Genomic DNA, 19,953 nt, shown 5'->3' on the forward strand with positions numbered 1-19,953 from the left:
GCCCAGAGAATCTTTCAACACAGAATCTTTTGACACAGAGGCAACCGCAATAGGCTTAATAGTTGTGAGGATGGCACAGGACCGAGCAATGTTTCATTCTGTTGTGCACTGGATCACTATGAGTTTGGAGCCTACTCCAGGGCACCTAACAACAACAGACATCTCTCTTCTCTCCAAACTTACCACCTGCCTCCTCTCCTACCTTAGCATATCCTATACCAAGTTGTACTTTACAGAGAGAACAGAAGTCACCAAACCTGCCTACCTCCTTCCTTCCCATTTCTTCCTTCTCATTTCTTTTACATCAGAGTCCTCACATCTGACTAGGATTGCTAGATTTGTCATCATTGTTGTTAAGTGCTATCGAGGCAGTTCCAACTCATAGCGACCATGTATAGGGTTTCCGAGGAGCGACCTTGTAGTTAGCTAGCAGTCCAGTGCTTATCCTACAGCATTACATCAGGAGCCGAGAGTGGCCAGATTTAGCAAATTAAAATTCAGGATGCCCAATTCAATTGGGAGTCCTGGTGTGATGCTGTAGGATAAGCACTAGACTGCAAGGATGTTTGAATCACAAGATCACTGGTTCAAACTCACCAGTCGTTCTTCAGACACCTTATATAGTGTTGCTATGAGTTGAAACCAACCCAACAGCATTTAACACATACACACAATTTAATCTGAATTTTAGATAAACAATGAATATATTTTTTAAAAAAAGTATTACATGGGCTGGACTCCTGGTGTGGCGCTGTAGGATCAGCCCTGGACTGAAAACCCCAAGGTTGGTAGTTCAAACCCACCAGCTGCTCCTTGGAAACCTTGTACAGGGTCATGATGAGCAAGAACCGACTTGACAGAATTTAACAATAACAACAAAAGCATTGAATGGGCCATACTTTCACTAAGAAAAGTCATTTCGTGTCTATTTGAGATCCAGATTTAACTGGGCAGCCTATATATGATCTAACACCCCTGCTCTAGTTTGCGCTAACTCCTGCTTTTTGCGGAACCTTTTACTCCGAACTGTCTGAAGCTCTAGTCCCTCCTCTCTTTTTGACCATCTCCACAAACATCTAAACATACTGACCACTAGGTTTCAACTTTTAGATGGCCCAAGAACACTTCAAATCAATAAATTTCATATTTGATCTCCCTGCAGCCTCCCATATCCCAGGCCAGCAAATAGGTTATCCTTAAATCCTTGGCAGTTTAATCTACCACTTTAATTTTTTTCCCTTCAATCCACCCATTTGTTAAAATAATAATAACAACCATTTACTCCTTACTCTGTACCAGACTATGTGCCGTGAGTTAAGTTTTAATCTCTGTTTTATGGATGAGCAGACCGAGGGCCAAAAATCTTCAGCACCTTGCCCAAAGTAACACAGTTAGTCAATGATGAAAAGGTTGGATCCAGTCAGTCCAGGTTCAGAGTCAGCTCCTAAAAATAATTGTCACCCGTACATCAAACCAAGTCATCTTTTCCACTATGACTGCAACAACTGGAGGTTTGCTGCTGTTGCCAAGGTTATTTTTTTTTAAAAAATGTTTAATACTTGATATTTACAAGAATATATGTAATATATGATGAATACCTTGTGAGATAATTGTACAACAGAATACTACTCAACAATCAAAGTGAATGAAATTTTGATACACACAACAGTATGGATGAATCTCAACCTATTTTTTTTTTTTTTTTTTTATCTCAACCTATTTTTGCAGAGTGAAAGAAGTCAGGCAAAAGAGAATACATTTTGATTCTTATTACATGAAATTCTAGACATGCAGGCCAATCTGTAGTGACAAGAATCAGATTGTTGTTGTTGTTGTTAGATGCTTTCAAGTCGACTCCATCAAATAGCAATCTTATGTACAACAGAATGAAGCACTGCCTGGTCTGGCTCTATCCTCACAACTGGTGTTATATTTGAGCCCATTGTTGCTGCAACTATGCCAATTCATCTCAGCAGTGATAGCCATCGTCTACATCCTCTTCTGAATCTGGCTTGAATTTCTGTCAGTTCCCTGTCAATGTACTGCTTCAATAGTTTTTTAAATTAGCTTTAGCAAAATTTTACTTGCATATGATAGTTATTATATTGTTCAATGATTTTTTTTGGAAGCAAATTTACAAAATATATGTATATTTATTTAAATATCCTAAGGGTACATTCTGTCAGTCAGCCTCCTGCCCACAGACCCACAGCTTTTCTCAGTCCATGGGCCTAGAGCCTGCAGCTGCTCTCTCTCTCCATGCCACTGCCTCTGCTACCATCTCTGGTGTCACCACTTTTCTAGGTAGGGATCTCACACTCCTCTTGTGCTCTTCCTTGTTGATGGTCCTGGGATCATCTGTTCCTGAGATGAAATATTAACTATGTCTTCCTTTTCATTATACATCTTCCACAATTTCATGGTAAAAATCACAAATAATCCTGCTAACAGTTACTCACAGCTGAGTCATAGTATCCTATCACTTTCATTCCCCCATCCTCTTTCACCAGATCCATCTGGAAAAGAGGGAAACTATTCCATGAGAATTCCACCTTCCCGCCCCCCCCCCCTTATTCTGCAACAAAGTGTGCTTGTGAAAGCTTGTAAACCATCCATTTTGTGCCTTTATAGCCTCCCCCCATTTTTGATAGCCACTCTCTAAATTTCTTATCCCTATTAACCCAATTCACAGAGGAAACAAGGTTGTTCCTTGATATGAGGGATCCTTCCATTCCAGTTGGAATTTTGAGTCACTGCATCCATAGGCAAAAATCTAGTTAATCAAATTGTAGCAGCTTGCACTTGTTCATAGTATCAAACATCTTTAGCTCTCTCAGCTAGAGTTCTGGTCAACTAGCCTTCCAAGCTAGGTCAAATGGGTACTAGCTGCAAATTTGGGAATTCACATACACCTCCCTGCTCTTCAGACCAGCTGGCCACTTCACTCTCACCTTAGTCCTTAGGAGATAGGTCAGTGCCCATGGGCTCAAGAGTTCACACATCTCCCTAAACTTCAGACCAGCCAGGGCTTCCTTTTTTCTCTCTCATCTTGGAGTCAGTAGGTGCCAATAGATCATGTACAAACTCAGCCCATGTCTTCATTGCTGCATTTCTCTCACTTCCACTCACAGGTAGATCCAGACAGCATACTAGAGTGACTGCTCATGGGTTCCCTTTGAGTTTCAGTCCTAGAAGGGAGTTTTCCATGATGGACTGACTTTTCTTTCCTTGATGCCTCCAAAGCAAACAGTTTGCTTGATATTCAAACAGTCCACTTTTTTTCACCCTGCGGTCTTTCTTTCAATAAAAATGTGATGCAATTACTCTTCAATTTATTGTTCTCCACATAGTAAACCATATGATTGTCTGATTCAAAATGGACAATACCAGACCATTTATCAATCTTTATGCGTTCCGTCTCATTTTTGCCATATTCCAGTTTCCCTAGATTCATACTTTGTACATTCCACACTCTGATTATGAATGGATATTTGCAGCTGTTTCTCCTCATTTTGACTTGTGGCCCATCAGCAAATGGATGTCCCTGAAGTTTGCTCCATCCATGTAATTATGGTCAATGTTACTTTGAGGAGGCAGCTCTTTACCAGTCACCTTTTGAGTGCCTTCTAACCTGAGGGTCTCATCTGGTGGCACTATGTCTGACAATGTTCTACTGCTATTCATAAGGCTTACAGTGGCTAATCCTTCAGAAATGGTCTGTCGGAAATGATTTGATGGCACTTACCAAAAACATGTATATATATATATATATAGTTGTTAAGTGCTATCAAGTCTTTTAAGACTCCCAGAGACCCTGCATGGGCTTTCTGAGGAGCAACTGGTGAATTTGAACTGCCGACCTTGTGGTTCGCAGTCCAGTGCTTAACCTACAGCACCAAACCAGGACAATTTTGAGTTTTAACGTTTGTTATCATAATCACATTCTTAGGATACAGTTGAAATAATTCAGTCTATTTGAATTCAAGTTTCAAGACCAATAGAATGTATCTTTTCCCTAATTGACCATCATTTGCGTTTCTTCACAAACAGGAATCTAACACCAGGCAGAAAGTTTAAGAAAATATGTGAGAAATGCATGCTTCTTAAGTTAACCTTGTTCTGAAGTTGAGAACATTGTTTTTACAGTCGTGATGGTTATGGACCAGATCTAATGTACAATATATCACAACAACATTTGTAGCGCATTAGGCTAGTAGGTGGCATCGTAGAGAGTTAATTTAGCCTAGGGTTCTCCTTAGAAGGAAAACTCTCAGGATTTAGGCACCCTGCCTGCACAGGACAAGGGGTAATTATCATTTCTTAGTGGGCAATACCATTAGATGAATAATGCTAAGTGACTGATGTGCTGTTTTCTTTGTTTGCTAGTTAAGTGTATATGGAAACTCCAGTTGGCACTTTGATGAAGTACGAAAGCAGTGTTATTTTCACCAGTTCCTGAAAGAGCAACCTGATTTGAATTTCTACAATCCTGATGTTCAAGAAGAAATAAAAGTGAGTATAAACACCCACATTGACTTCTCCATTACATGGAGGCTTAAGTGGTGATTTGAAACACTTCTTTATGTTGAACAATAATTGTGCAGGCACAATCAAGTAGTGTAATTAAATTCCAGGATTAAGGTGCTTGATATAAATACACTAAGACGTATGGGCTTCTTTCTCAGGCTAACCTATAATAATCACAACGGGAAGGGGTGGGGGGGCAGAAAACCCTGCCAGCTTATCTCTGAGTTGCCCCTCTGTCCCTGAGCAGGAGGAGCTGGTGAAGTGAGGTGGGTCAAAGCATGGGCTCCGGACCTGGCTCTCTGCTTCCAGGCCCAGTTCCACCTCTATCTGCTGCAGGCCTCTGTCTGGGGAGTTACTTGTCTTTTCTACATTTTAGATCCCTCATCAGTGAAACATAGTTGATAGCAGTATCTATTTCTTAGGACTGTTTTGAAGATTATTTGAGACATTCCATGCAGAATACTTCTTTATTCATTCAACCATTTATTCACTATTTCCTACTCTGGTCTAAGCAGAGTGAATGGAGCAGAGAATAGTAGAAGCACTGACTTGAAGGAGATTCCAGTACACTGAGGGAAAGGCTGGTAATTAACTAATAAGGAACCCTGGTAGTGTGGTGAATGACCAGCTGGGCTGCTAACTGCAATGTCAGCAGTTTGAATCTACCCCGTCGCACTGAGGCAGAAAGATGAGGTATTCTGCTCCTATGAAGATGTACAGCCTCAAAAACCCTATACAAAAACAAAAACAAAAAAATCCTAGACATGGTTGCTATGAGTTGGAAGAGACTCCACAGCACACAACCACCATCATAGTATGTCTGGTGGTGATGACTGTTAAGGATGAGGCTCATTAGATTGCCAGGAGGAAGTTGTTTTGTTGGATAGTGGTGTTAGGAAAGAGCCCTATGAGTGATGAGGTAGGCATGTTTGGACAAAGACTTCAAGTTTGAAAGAGTGTGTTTCAGGGCAAACATGGTGGACAGCATGTAGGGTTACCAGACAAAGCAAGCAAAAATACAAGGCATTCAACTAAATTTGGATTTCAGATAGTGTGATGAAGCAGCATTTGTGATATATTTACACTAAATATTATCCATTGCTTTATTTGAGATTCAAATTTAACTAGGTAGCCTGTGTTTTATCTGGCAACCCCACCAGTGTGGGAAGACAGAACTGCAAGGGAGAATCAGGGAGCTCAGGCCCGAGAAAGAAGGGGCTGGTTTTATGGGATTTGACTGCTATTGTGAGGAACACAGGCTGAGCTATTAAGGGTCTCTTTTTGGCTTTCTGGGGAGGGGTTTGCTGATGACACCGACATCAGCTGGAAGGAGAAACATGAGTAGCAGGCTTCCACAGTAATCCAGGTGAGATCTGACACTAATTCACAATAAATATTGTCCATTGTTGTTGCTCCACCTTCTTGTGATATTGTGGCTATAGTGGCCAAGAGTTCAGGGGACGGGCAGAACAGAACCATGGGTCCCTTTAACAGTTCATGACACCAGCCAAACAGAGAATCCAAAGCTTCACTCAGTGTATCTACACCCTTGTTTGTTTGTTTTTGACATTGTTATTGTGAATTGAGTTCCACTCATCGTTTCATTGCAGTGATTACAATCCCCTCCGTGCATCATCATTCCACAGTATTTGCTTCTATCCCCTCTGGTTTTTTGTTTGTTTGTTTTTAGGGAGGGGAGGGGTGGGATGTATACAAAAACACTCAGGAATATATAATCATTTAAACAATTAAATGACACATTCTGCGAGCCTGCCTACTGGCCGCCAGCATACAGCCTTTCTCTTTCCATGAGTCTAGAGTCCTCAACTGCTCTATCCCTTGCTGATATACCAGAAATACTACAAGTAGATGGTTTTTAAAAACAAATGTATTTTCTCACAGTTTTGGAGACTAGAATTCCTAATTCGGAGCGCCAGCTTGAGGAGAAGGTTTTCTCCCTGTTTGTTGGTTCTAGAGGAAGGTCCTTGTCTCTTCAGCTTCTGTTTCCTGGTCCTTGGAGATCTCCATGTGGCTTGGAGATCTATTTTACCCCATCCCTCCCTGCTCACTTGTTTAATCTCTTTCATGTCTCAAAAGAGAGTGACTCAAGACACACCCTATATGAATAGTACTTCATTAACATAACAAAGAAAACCCATTCTCAAATGGGATTATATACAGGTATGTTGTTGTTATTGTTGCTAAGTGCCATAGAGCGGACTCTTAGCAACTTTGTATAGAGTTTCGAGGAGTGGCTGGTGAGTTTGAACCAATGACCTGTGGTTCAGCCAACTTTGTAGTAGAGTGCTTATCTTACGTGCCACTTCAGCACACCATACACAGGTATGCTGTTGTTGTTCAGTGCCATTGAGTCAGTTCCAACCCATAGCGACCTTGTATATGATTTCTGAGGAGTGGCTGGTGAGCATGAACCACCGACCTTGTGATTTAAACTGACTTTATAATCCAGCGTATTAACCCACAGCACCACCACACCATGACTGCATACACAGGTATAGAGATTAGGATTTATAACATATTTGGGGGGACATAATTCAGAAATAACAGAATACAACTTACTTCTTTTTGCATGTAGATATCCAGTTATTTCCACATTCTTTGTTTTAAAAAATGGTTCTTTCTGACCATAAATGACTTATTTCTGGACTTTCAGTTCTGTTCCATTCATGTCTGTGCTCATCTGTATGTCAGAACCTCATTGTCTTGATTTCTGTAGATTGTAGTAAGTTTATAAATGGGGAAGTATGAGACCTCCAACTTTATTCTTCTTTGTCAAGGATGTTTTTAGCTATTCTGAGATCTGGCATTTCCATACAAATTTTGGGATCAGCTTGCCAAATTCTGTAAAGAGTCAGTTAGGGTTTTCTTAGTGATTGCTTTGAATCTGTGCATCATCTTTTTGAAGAGTATTGTCATTTTAACAATATTAAGTCTTCTAATTAATGAATACAGACTATCTTTGCATTTGTGTGTTTTTGTTTTTTATTTATTTGTTTATTTGTTTTTACTGTGCTCTGTACTTTTCAGTGTACAGGCTTGCACTTCTCTTGTTAAACTTATTCCTATAGACGCCTTGGTCGCAAGACCGCTTATACTATGTCTACTTGATGTTCTCTGGAACTTAGAAGAATTGCATTGAGATCTGTTATAGACGTAGGCACATCTCAGTCAGGTGGTTTTGTCTTGAGGGGTGGGAAGGAGACAGGTCAGCAGAGTAACCAGGGATTATCATAAACTAGTGAAGCTGTGGAATTCGCCGTCACCCGACGGTCATTTACGCACCCACCCATTCACACGCACGCAGACACACACACAAACTTATTAGGCACTTACTTTGTGCCGAGTGCTTTACCTGGATTCGCTCATATGGTTCTTGGAATAAGCCTAAACTATGAGCTTTTCTGATCATTTTACAGAGAAGGAAACTGAAGTTTAGAGAGGTGAAGACCCATCTTGGGAGTGATAAAGCAAGGTTCAGACCCAGGCAGTGACACTGTCTTATTTACAATCCCACAAATGATTTCAAGCAAACAGTTTCTCCCTGTGCGTCACTTTCCCTACCCACTTGTTTTCAATTAGAAATTCGTAAGGGTGAATTTAAACCAGACTGTAAGGTAGGTTTGAACTGCGAGGTTGGTGGCTCAAACCCACCAGATGCTCCTTGGAGCATCTATATAGGGCTGCTATGAGTCAGCCCAACTCAAAGGCACTTAACAACAAGTGTATCTAGAAGTGCATTTCTCCAGGCTCCCTGTGGGAACAGCGATGGATTGTCTGGAGATGTTTAAACAAAAGTGATAAATTTTGCCAAAATTTGTCAGCCAATAAATAATTTTTTTTTTTTCAGCGACCCAACTGTTCTCCTGCAAAAATGCCAGTAATGCAGTGTGTGGTTAGGAGCTGTATTTACTAGTCCCCTAGGATGAAATCCCTCTTGAGATGAATCATTAGACATTATTGGCAGGACTGGTTTAGAAGATTTACTATTAGAAGTAAATACGAAAGGCTGAGAAGCTGAAAAAGAAGGCTTTTTGCTCTTGGGAAGACGTTTCTCACATGAAGGAAACTTCTGACTTCTTCCTGCCCCCAGCAGTGTTTATCTTTGCAGTAGAGTTAAGCAGGTTAATAATTTGCCACCCAGAGAGTTTGGATGCGGGTGGCACATTTGGAATGATTCTTTGCTCCCATCAAAATTCAGTCCATCTACTCAGAGAGGACTGGGTTTTCTCAGTGGGAGACTGGGCACCGGGTACCGGGCACACAGTGTCCTCCATCTCCTCTCTTTCCTCTCCTTAGCAGGGTCTGAGTGCTGTCAGCTGGAGAGGTCAGGAGTCTTTCTTGAAAGATCTGTTGTTGTTAAGTGCCATCGAGTGAGTTCCAACTCATAGCAACCCTGTATAGGGTTTCAGAGGAGCAGCTAGTGAATTTGATGAGGGACTTTTATTTGCATATGAGTTCATAGATATCCAATCACTTTGGCTTTTACTTGCTTCCTAAATGCCTGATTAGACAAAAACATGGAAACGGAGGACCAGAGAGTTGGCAGTGACCCAATGGACCTGCAGCTTAGCAAAAAAAGAACTTCTGGAGAGCCTAACCCATTCTCTAGGCCTCAGTTTGATCATGGCCCTGCCCTGTGAGGATGATGAGCCCAGGTGGGGCTTCCTGGGGCATCAGCATATTCACAGAAGTTGAGGACAGGAAGCCAACATGCCTTTCCAGAGCATAAGTACTGGCTTGCCCCACCCCTACCAAACACAGTATCACTGGAGATAAATGTAATTCCCAATGTAATTCATTCACTACTTCCTTCATAAACCAGCTCTGTACTTGATAATAATAATTGCATCATTTTTGAAACAGCTTTATTATAAATCATTCACTTATTTAATACTATGATGTTGTTGTTGTTAGAGTGTGCCATTGAGTCTATTCTGACTCATAGAGGCCCTGTATAGGGTTTTCGAGACTGTAAATGTTATTGTAAAGGGCCACTTAGTCGATTCCAACTCATAGAGACCCTGTATAGGGTTTCCTAGGAGTGGCTGGTGAGTTTGAACCACCAACTTTGCAGTTAGCTATCCAGTGCTTATCTTCTAGCACCACACTACAGAAACAGCAAACCTCATCTTTTTTGACCATGTACCAGGGATATAGTGGTTTGAACCTGAAGGTCAGCAGTTCAAACTCACCAGCTGCTCCTTGGAAACCCTGTACAGGGTTGCTATGGATCAGAATCAATTCAATGGCACTTAAAAACAACAACAACAGAGTTACCCGTGGAGTTCTGGTGTGGTGCTGTGGGATAAAGCACTAGATTGCAAGGTTGGTTTGAACCATCAGATCAGTGCTTCAAACTCACCAGCCTCTCCTTGGAAATCCTAAACATATAACTCAGAACTGACTTGATGGCACTTAACAACAACAACAAAGTTACACATGGAGTCCTTCTGTGGTGTTGTATGATAAGCACCGGACCTCAAGATCATTTGAACCACAAGGTCGAGGGTTCAAACCCACCACCCACACCTTGGAAATCCTATACAGGGTTGCTATAAGTTGGAAGTGACTTGATGGCACTTAACAAGTTACTCATGGAATTCCCCAGGTGATGCAAATAGTAATGCCCTTGATTGTTAACTCAAAAGTTAGAGTACACACACACAGAGGCATTTTAGTAGAATGCCTGGCAAACTACTTCTAAGAGACCACAGTCATTGAAAACCCTATGAAGCAGCAGGCAGAGCAGAATAACAAGAATGTAGACACAGTATGAAGGAAATGGGGAAAGAGAGCAAGCTTTGCTGTGTATGTTCTCACAAAAACCAAAAACGTTTCGAGCACAGTTGTACTCTGAGACATATGGATCACCATGAGGTGGAATCTACTCACAACAATTGGTTTGGTTGTTTGCTTAGGGTTGTTTAAAGATGAACTGGTTTAACATTTGTAAACTTACATAAGTGTTGTTGTTAAGTGCCTTCGAGTCAGTTCTGACTCACAGCCACCCTGTATAGGGTTTCTGAGGAGCAGCTGGTGAATTTGAACTGCCAGCCTTGCAATTCAAACCGATCTTGTGGTACTGTGCATTATCCCACAGTGCCACATTAGGTGCCATCAAGTCAGCTCCAACCTATAGTGATACAGTGCATACCAAAACGACACTCCTCTGGGTATTGTGCCATCCTCACAATTGCTGTTATGTTTAAGCCACTGTGTTATCTCTTGTTGGGACTCTTCCTCTTTTACACTGATCCTCTACTTTCACAAGCATGATATCCTTCTGTAGAAACAGGTTCCTCCTGATAACGTGTCCAAAGCGCTGGAGATGAACTCTTGCCATTCTCACTTCTAAAGAGCATTCTGGTTGACTTCTTCATAGACAGAGTTGTTTATTCTTTTGGCAGTCCATGGTACTTTTAATATTCTTCTTCAGCACTGTAATTCAAACACATTGATTTTTCTCCAGTCTTTCTTGTACATTGACCAGCTTTCATATACATATGAGGTGATTAAAAATACCATTCCTTGGGTCAGGCACACCGTGGTCTTCGAAGGGACATCTTTGCTCTTTAACACTTTAATGAGATCGTTTACAGTAGATCTACCCAATGCAAAGTGTCTTTTGGTTTCTTTACTGCTATATCCATGAGTGCTGATTGTGAATCCAAGTAAAATGAAATCCTTGACAACTTCAATCTTTCTGATTTTCTCTGCTTTCAGCCATGATTCATCTGACATCAGCAGTGATATCCCTCATTCCACATCCTCTTTTGAATCCAGCTTGAATTTCTGGCAGCTCCCTATCAATATACTTCAGCAATCATTTTGATATTAACTTCAGCAAAATTTTACTTGCATGTGATATTCATGAAACTGCATGACAATTTCCACTTTCTGTTGAGTCACCTTTCTTTGGAAATGGCACAAATATGGATCTCTTCCAATCAGTTGGCCAGGTAATTGTCTTCCAAATTTCATGGCATAGACAAGTAAGTCTCAACAGCACTGCATCAGCTTGTTGAAATATTTCAATTTTTATTCTATTAATTTCTGGAACCTTGTTTTTTGCTAATGCCTTCAGTGCAATTGGACTTCTTTTTTCATTACCATTGGTTCTTGATCTATGCTACTTCCAGAAAGCCATTTCTTTCTGATACAGTGGCTCTGCGTATTCCTTCCATCTTATTTTGATACTTCCTACATCACTCAATATTTTGTCCATAGAATTCTTCAATGTTGCAACTCGAGGTTTGATTTTTCTTTTCTTCACTTCTTTCAGCTGAGTGTGATCTTCCTTTTTGGTTTACTAACTCCAGATCTTTGTACATTTCTTTATAATACTTTTTTTTTAAAGTTTTTATTGTGAATTATGTGATCATTCACTTGGGAGAACATTAGCTTTACATTCATCCTATCTTACTTCGTTTCATTGCAATGATTACAGTTCCCTGCATGCATCGTCAAACAGCCAAAGGGTACACCCCACAAGCCTGCACCCTGGCTGTCAACATACAGACCGTCTCCCTCCCAGAGTCTTGAGTCCCCAGCTGCTCCATCTCTCCACGTCATCATCTCTGCTTCCATCTCTGGCGTCGCTCTTCTCCCTTGTTGGTCCCAGGGTCCTCTGCTCATGGACTGCAAGATCAGTCACTCGGGGGGGGGGATTTTTTCTGCCAAAATTTATAGTATCATTCACGGGATATACAAAATTGGTCAGTTGGTTGGTTGGTTATGTGCTGTGGAGTCGGTTCTGACTCATAATGACCCTGTACAGAGTTTCTGAGGCTGTAAATCTTTCCGGGAGCAGAAAGCCTCATCTTTCTCCCACGAAACAGCTGGTAGTTTTGAACTGCTGACCTTGCAGTTTGCAACCCGATTTGTAACCAGTACACTACCAGAGTTCCTTTATACAAAATTATCACCTTAAAATTTAGCCTGCTATATTTGGTCAAACATTTAATTAGTTCACCCCTAATGTGTTGACTGTCATTGCAGTTGCCTTGGCCAGGGGCCAGGTCAAATGATTTCATAGACCTTATACAGCCCTCAGGCCAGATGTTCCCCATCCCTAGTCTAACACATCACATCTGTGCAACTTTAGCCATCTCAAAAGGACAGGCTGTCTTCATAAATTTGGATTTCATTAATATTGAATTCATTTCTTTCTTTTTTTGAAAACAATTTATTTCTGGTTGTGTTTAATATACACAGCAAAATACACACCAAATTCAATAGTTCCTACATGTAGGTTTCAATAATATTGATTAAAATATCTGAGTGGCCAACCATTCTCACTCTCCTTTTAGAAGTTGTGCCTCTCCCATAAATGTCAATTCATTGTCCCTTAAGTTTCCTATCTAATCTTTCTAGTTTCTGTTGTCAATTTGATCACAAATAGAGAGATCCAGAACTTTGAATAACATTTTGAAAGGTTCCCAGGTGATTCTTATACAGACAATTAAGAATCAGGTGATCTTATAAATATAAGAATCACCTGGGTCTCTTGTTAACAACATGGATTCTGATTCAGTAGATCTGGGGTGGAAAGTTCTCAGCAGGAAGTAGAACTGGAATGAACTGGTTCAAAGCCCTGTATAGATCTTAAAAGCATACAATTCTCAAAGACCTTCCTTACTAGTCACACTAAACTATGGCTTTAAGAAGACTTCAGGGGATATTTTTGGTTTAAGGTTTAAAGATTATCTTAAGGCAATAGTTTTAGGCATTCGTCCAGCTTTCATGACACCAAAAAACCTTGATTCCATGAGAATTTGAACTTCTGTTCTGAATTTCCCTCCTTTTGATCAGAACTCTTCAATAGAATCTTTTGTCAAAATGTTCAGTAATGGGAGAAGAGTACCATTTTTTTCTTCTAAGGTCATAGCAAAGTTAGCATTTGTTTATGGATGCAATTAGATACACATTCCATTCCCTCCTCCATTCCCAACTTTCCTTCTTCCACTACTGTTCCAGGTGAAGGGAGACGGATTGTTTTACTTTGGGTGGAAACTTAGAAATTTTTAAGGCACAAGGCAACAAACCAGGAAGTCAAACAGAAGCATTGCACAAATTAGGCCAATTTATAGGGATGGCCTTTGAAACAATGGCCCTAGATCTCCAAACCAAGAAACAAAATCTCATGAGGCATTTGGTTGTACATAAGGAGCTCTGGTAGCGTAGTGGTTACGAATTGGGCTGCTAATCTTACAGTCAGCAGTTGAAAACTACCAGCTGTTCCGCAGGAGAAAGATGAGGCTTTCTGCTCCTGTAAATATTTACAGCCTCGGAAACCCTGTACAGGGTCGCTATGAGTCGGAACCAACTCCACGGCACATAACAACAACAAGCAGCCTTAATAGGTACTCTTTTTTCTTGTTGTTGTCGTAATTGCATCCGTCTTGCAACTTTTGCCCATGCCTTGATTTCTCTTTTGACTCAGAGTAGCAAGTTAAGGAGAAAACAATAAAAAGGTACAAAAAACAGGACTGTGTAATGTTTTGGGAGATAGACGAGTATCGGGGACACAGTGTTCTGTTCCTGGACTCTCATGTCACCACCTGTGTGAGTCACCCACACCTGGTACGACCAGGCACTGTGCCCATTTCCACATCAGGCACCCTGGGAGAGCTCAGTTGGAGTAAAAAGTAAAAACAAAAACCAGTTAATATCTGGGGCTTTCTTTTCTCACCTGGCTGGGGGAATAAATAGTGTGAAGCAAATACTTTTTAAGTACAAATTTTGGATTATCTGGGTGAAAACCTCAGCTTTTAAACTGACTCAGAAAACCATCCAGCTTTTGCTGTTTGGTCCCATCATATAAAGCCTCCATTTGGACTAAAGCGAAAACCCCTATCAGGTTCATAAACCTTCTCTGGAGTACATTCTCATTCGTTAATGTTAGGTCCGTGTTTCATGTTTATAATAGTATCCTGTTTAATGTGTTCTCACATTTTCATCAGAGGTGATAGGGATACTTTACAGCTATTTTTATCCACCCTCCACCCTGATTCTCTTCTAGTATTAGCTCTTGCAAAGAATAACACCCACTGTGGTGGACCTGGTTTGTTTGGAGTTTGAAGTTCTTAAAATACAAAATTAAGTACAGGAAAATAGCATTTATTTAGAACAAGAACAGAAGGGAAGTTGCAAGGGTCTCATGCAAAGTGAGATTGGCTTGGTTAGCTTCATGGTAAGTCTGCGTCTGGAATCCCTAAGTGGTGCCGTCCAAGTCTTCATGCTTCAGAAGACTCCTGGTGATCTACTTCTGAAAAATCAGCCATGAAACCTCTGTGGAGCACAGTTCTACTCTGACACTCATGGGGCCATCATGCATTGGTGTCAGTTAGATGAATGGCAACTTATTCAAGTCAGTCCCAAGATACAGTTCTACAAATGAGGTGCCTTAACATGCCGCATCAGGCCCTGTGTGCTTAGTGACTAACCACGTTTGTAGCTGAATCTCAGACCAATAATTCCACCACACCCCACTCTTCTGCTGCTTTGAATTCTCTGGGCCAAACCCTCCTGTTTTACCATCTTGTATTATCATGCGTGTTTCCTGTAAACTTCTACAACTATGGTTTAAGGTCTTTTTACGATTTGATTGTCCAGTTGAAGATTCTAAAATCCATGAGAATCAGGAAAATATCTGTTGCATTTGCCCCATGGTTGTAGTTTCAATGCATAACTAAGTGCTTCTTCTTCTTGTTAAGTGGAGTCAGTTCTGACTCATAGCAAAAAGCCACTGTTGCTTTGCAGAGGGGCAGTGAGGGGTCTGCTGCAAGAGTCGGCTCAGCTGGGAGGGAGTTGCTTGATGGGGACCTGACTTGAGGACCAGGCCCCGAATCTCCACATCCAGCTGCCTCTATGTTTAGTTCACGCTGTCCCATTTTCTGCACTGATGCAATCCCAGCAGGCCATCCTGGCCAAATTCAAACTCTAGTTCTTCTCCCTGTGGCAGAGCCAACCCGTGTTCATCATGATTTTTATGAAGCTCCTGTGGGCACTGGTTGTGATGTTGGATCAGGCACTCCCTTGCACTATTAGGTTGCCTTCTCATGTCTCAAGTGTCACCAGTTGTTCTGAAAACTCTTGGAAGCCAGAGCACATGCTGTACTTCTTTAGTGTCCCTGCAGTATCACATCTTGCTTGGCGCATTCAGGCTTGATACTTCATTCTTTCATTCCACAATTGGCTCATTAAGTTCCAGGTGCTGTGAGGCAAAAGAAACAGAAACCAAAGGAGCAGTCTTTTCCTCAGTCTAATGGAAGGGCCCTTCCTAACTTTAGTGCTTCATGGTTTGATTTGAACCAAGGTAGCAAGTGTGCGTATGTGTGCTGTGTTCACACTGCAGAAACAAGGGGGAGACTAGTTAGTAAATATTATCTTTAGGCTAGTAACTCCCCAATGTACATGCCACAACCTCTGACTTAAATTCCAGATTTAACAAATCAACAGCTTACTCAGAATTTACAGTCAGTAGCTACCTCAAATTTAATGTAATCAAATCAAAACACACCAGTCTCCTCCTTCAACCTCCTGCTCTGTCTCAGTGAATGATCCAGTCCTAGAGATTAGCCGTTGTTGTTAAATACTGTTGAGTCTGTTCCAACTCATAACAACCCTTTATAGGATTCAAACTAGTGGGTTTGAACCGCTGGCCTTGAGGTTAACAATCCAGTGCTTACCCTACAGAGCCGTACTAGGACTCTGAGGATGAGCTGTTCTTGGATAAGTGCTGTCGAGTCAATTCCGATTCATAGCGACCTTGTATAGGGTTTTCAAGGAGCAGCTGGTGGGTTTGAACTGCAGACCTTGGGGTTCGCAGTATGGTGCTGGCCCTATGGCACCACACCAGGGGTCCTGTTGCTATTTCTTTTTCTACACCTGCGTCCATCCTCAGAACAGATCTAGCCTCTGACCTCTTCTTTCCACCTTCATTTCTGTCTCCCATTCTAAGCCACCATCACATCTGACCCCGACCACTGTGGTAACCTCTTAACTGGGGGCTATGCTTACCCTTTGGGACTCAGTTCATTCATTCATTTTCCAAAATAGCTCTATTGAGATATAATTCACATACCGAGAAATTCACACTTTTATGTGCATTCAGTGATTGTAGTAAATTTAGAGTATCCAACTGTCATCCTGATCTAAATTTACTCCCACAAGAAACCCTAAATGTTTTAGAGATACATCCTCCAATCTTTCATCCTCCTCCCTTCACCAGCTTGAGGCTTCCACTAATCTTTTTTATATGATTCATATAGATGATTGGTTCATAGAAAATGTAGTCTTTTGTGACTGGCTTCTTTAAATGTTTTCCAGGTTCATTCCCTTTTATGGCAGAATAACGTTCTATTGCATGGATACACCTTATTTTATTAATCCATTCATGTTGATGAACATTTGGGTTGTTTCCAGTTTGGGACTGTTACTAATAATTCTGCCGTGAGCAGTCATATTTAAGTTTTTGCCAGGATTTATGCTTTCCTTTCTCTTGGGAACATACCTAGGAGTGGGGTTTTTGAGTCATATGGTAATGCTATGCTTAACCTTTTTTTTTTTAAAGTTTTTATTGTGAACTGAGTGAAAGTTTACATGGGAGAACATTGGCTTTACACCATTGTTTCATTGTAATGATTACAATCTCCTCTATGCATCATCATTCAACAGTATTTGCTTCCATTCCCTCTGGGTTTTTGTTGTTGTTGTTGTGTTATTGTTTGTTTTTTCAAGGGGAAAGGAGATGTACACAAAAACACTAAGGAATATTTTATAATTTAAACAACCAAAAGGCAAATTCTGCATATGCTTAACCTTTCGAGGAACTGCTAATTTATTCTTCATACATCAGATCTTTTGAAATATAATTCAGACCATAGCCTTCCCTTCAGGAACTTAAAACCCATCAGGGGTTTCTCATCACCCCACACAAATCCCAAATCTTTTCTATTTACTACAAATCTTGCCACAATGAGCCCAATCTCCTCTTCCTCTACTCTTTTGCCTCTTTGGCCACACTATCCTCCTCTTTTTGATCTCAAGGAGCCCATGTTGGTTTCTACAGCTGGTTTTTCTACCTAGAAAACTCGTCTGCCTAACCTGCTCATGACACGCTCCCGATTTCTTCTTTTCTCTGCTGAATTGGTACCGTCTCAATCGAATCTAACTCCTGAGCATACCTTACCATGTACATCACTGTCTCTCTTGTTTTTCTACATGGCACCTATGCACAAGGAGCCCTGGTAGCATAGTGGGTAATGTGTTGGGTTGTTAACCACAAGATCAGCAGTTCAAACCCACCAGCTGCTTCGTGGGAGAAAGTTGTGACTTTCAGATCCTATAAAGATTTACAGCCTCAGAAACCCTGTTGTTGTTGCTGTTGTTAGGTGCCATCAAGTTGATACCGACTCATAGCGATCCCCTATGCACAACAGAATGAAACACTGCCTGGTCCTGGGCCAACCTCACAATTGTTGCCATGCTTCAGCTCATCAGTGCTGCCACTTGGTCAATCCATCTCGCTGGGGGTCTTCCTCTTTTTCTCTGACCCTCCACCTTACCAAACACGATATCCTTCTCCAGTGACTGGTCCCTCCTGACAAAATGTCCGAAGTATGAGAGACGAAGTTTGGCCATCTTGGTCTCCAAGGAGCACTCTGGCTGCACTTCTTCCAACACAGATCAGTTGATTCTTCTGGCTGCCCATGATACCCTCAACATTCTCCTATGGTCTTCCTTATTCACTGTCCAGCTGTTGCATGCATATGACGTTATTGAAAATGACATGGCTTGGGTCAGGTGCAGCTTAGTCCTCAAACTGACAGCTTTGCTCTTCAACACTTTATAAAAAAGGTCTTGTGCAGCAGATTTGCCTAAAGCAATATGTCATTTGATTTCTTGACTGCTGCTTCCACGAGTGTTGACGGTTGATCCAAGAAGAATGAAGTCCTTGGCAACTTCAGTCTTTTCTCCATTGATATGAATGTTGTTTATTGGTCCATTGGTAAGGATTTTTGTTTTCTTTACATTGAGATGCAATTCTTACCACAAAGGCTGTGCTCTTTAATCTTCATCAGTAAATATATTAAGTCCTCTTCACTTTCAGCAAGCAAGATTGTTTCATCAGCATATCACAGGTTGTTTATGAGTCTTCCTCCAATCCTGATGCCATGTTTTTCTTCATATAACCCAGCTTCTCGGATTGTTTGCTTAGCATACAGGTTGAATACGTATGGTGAAAGAATACAACCCTGTCACACACCTTTCTTACTTTGTTAAACCATTCAGCGTTCCCATGTTCTGTTCCAACAACTGCCTCTTGGTCCATGTACAGATTCCTCATGAGCACAATTAAGTGTTCCAAAATACTCATTCTTCACAGTGCTGTTCATAGCTTGTCATTATCCACACAATCGAGAGCCTTTGTGTCATCAGTAAAGCACAGGTGAACATCATTCTGGTATTCTCTGCTTTCAGCCAGAAGCCCTGTACAGGGTCGCTATGAGTCAAAGCAAACTGACTTGATGGCTTATAGCAGCAATAACATTTACGCACAACTAGCTAGTTAATTTGCAGGGTCCTCTGCAAAATGAAAATGTGGGGCTCTTTGTTTAAAAATATATTTATATTAAGAGTTTCAAGAGAGTGAAGCCAAGAGCAGGGCATTAAACCAAATGCAGGGCCCTTCTGAGCACAGCGTCTGAGTGACTGCACTGGTTGTATACCCTTGAAGCAGCCCTGCACCTATGAACACTAACCTGAAAGAAAATCTGCTTTCCTCCCTATCTTCTCACACCTAGAAGCTGCTTCACCCATCAATCAACCTTTCTAAATCTCACTTTAACTTCTCTCTCCTCAAAGTCCTTCCGTGGAGGTCCTTAGTCTTTTGGTCCACTTCCCCTTTCTAATCACTGCTTCAGACCAGTCTTTATTTACCCATTCTTTACATTAAACATTTGAAAAGCCTGGGTATTAGGCAACCCATGACATTTCTCTTTGTAGCAGGTGATGTAGGGAGAGGCTGAGCAGGCAACAATCAAATTCTCCCTAACAGAAGTGTGTTGGGTGAATGGAACAAGAGGGGAGAGAAACCCAGGGATGTTCTTACAATCATTTTAGTTCTCATCACCCACCTCTGGAAGAAATTCAATCACCAAAGAATAAAATAGACTGCATAAAGACCTCAATTTTTAGGTTTAATTTCTTTAGTTTGGGAGTAGTTTTTATGGCTTTGAAACAGCAGAATAAAAGCTGTTATAAGAGTAATGTACAGTAAATCTTTCTTTTTTTAATTGGGTTATTTGTCTTTTTCTTGTAGAAGTGTTGTAGTTTCCTATATATTTTAGAAATGAGTCCCTTATCTGATGTGTCATTGCAAAATATTTTTTCCCATTCTGT

At 41.1% G+C, this 19,953-nt stretch overlaps 1 protein-coding gene across 1 annotated transcript in view; it reads left to right on the forward strand.

The window, feature by feature from the left end:
- Window positions 1-19,953, forward strand: part of SLC3A1 (solute carrier family 3 (amino acid transporter heavy chain), member 1) — a 79,303-nt gene that overhangs the window by 8,966 nt on the left and 50,384 nt on the right. Inside the window, exon 4 of the mRNA XM_006839408.1 lies at window positions 4,387-4,512. Within this exon, the coding sequence (XP_006839471.1) occupies window positions 4,387-4,512 (126 nt within the window). The remainder of the gene's footprint in view (window positions 1-4,386; window positions 4,513-19,953) is intronic.

This window comes from Chrysochloris asiatica, unplaced genomic scaffold (genome assembly GCF_000296735.1).
Source record: "Chrysochloris asiatica unplaced genomic scaffold, ChrAsi1.0 scaffold00024, whole genome shotgun sequence".
Lineage (NCBI taxonomy): Eukaryota > Metazoa > Chordata > Mammalia > Afrosoricida > Chrysochloridae > Chrysochloris > Chrysochloris asiatica.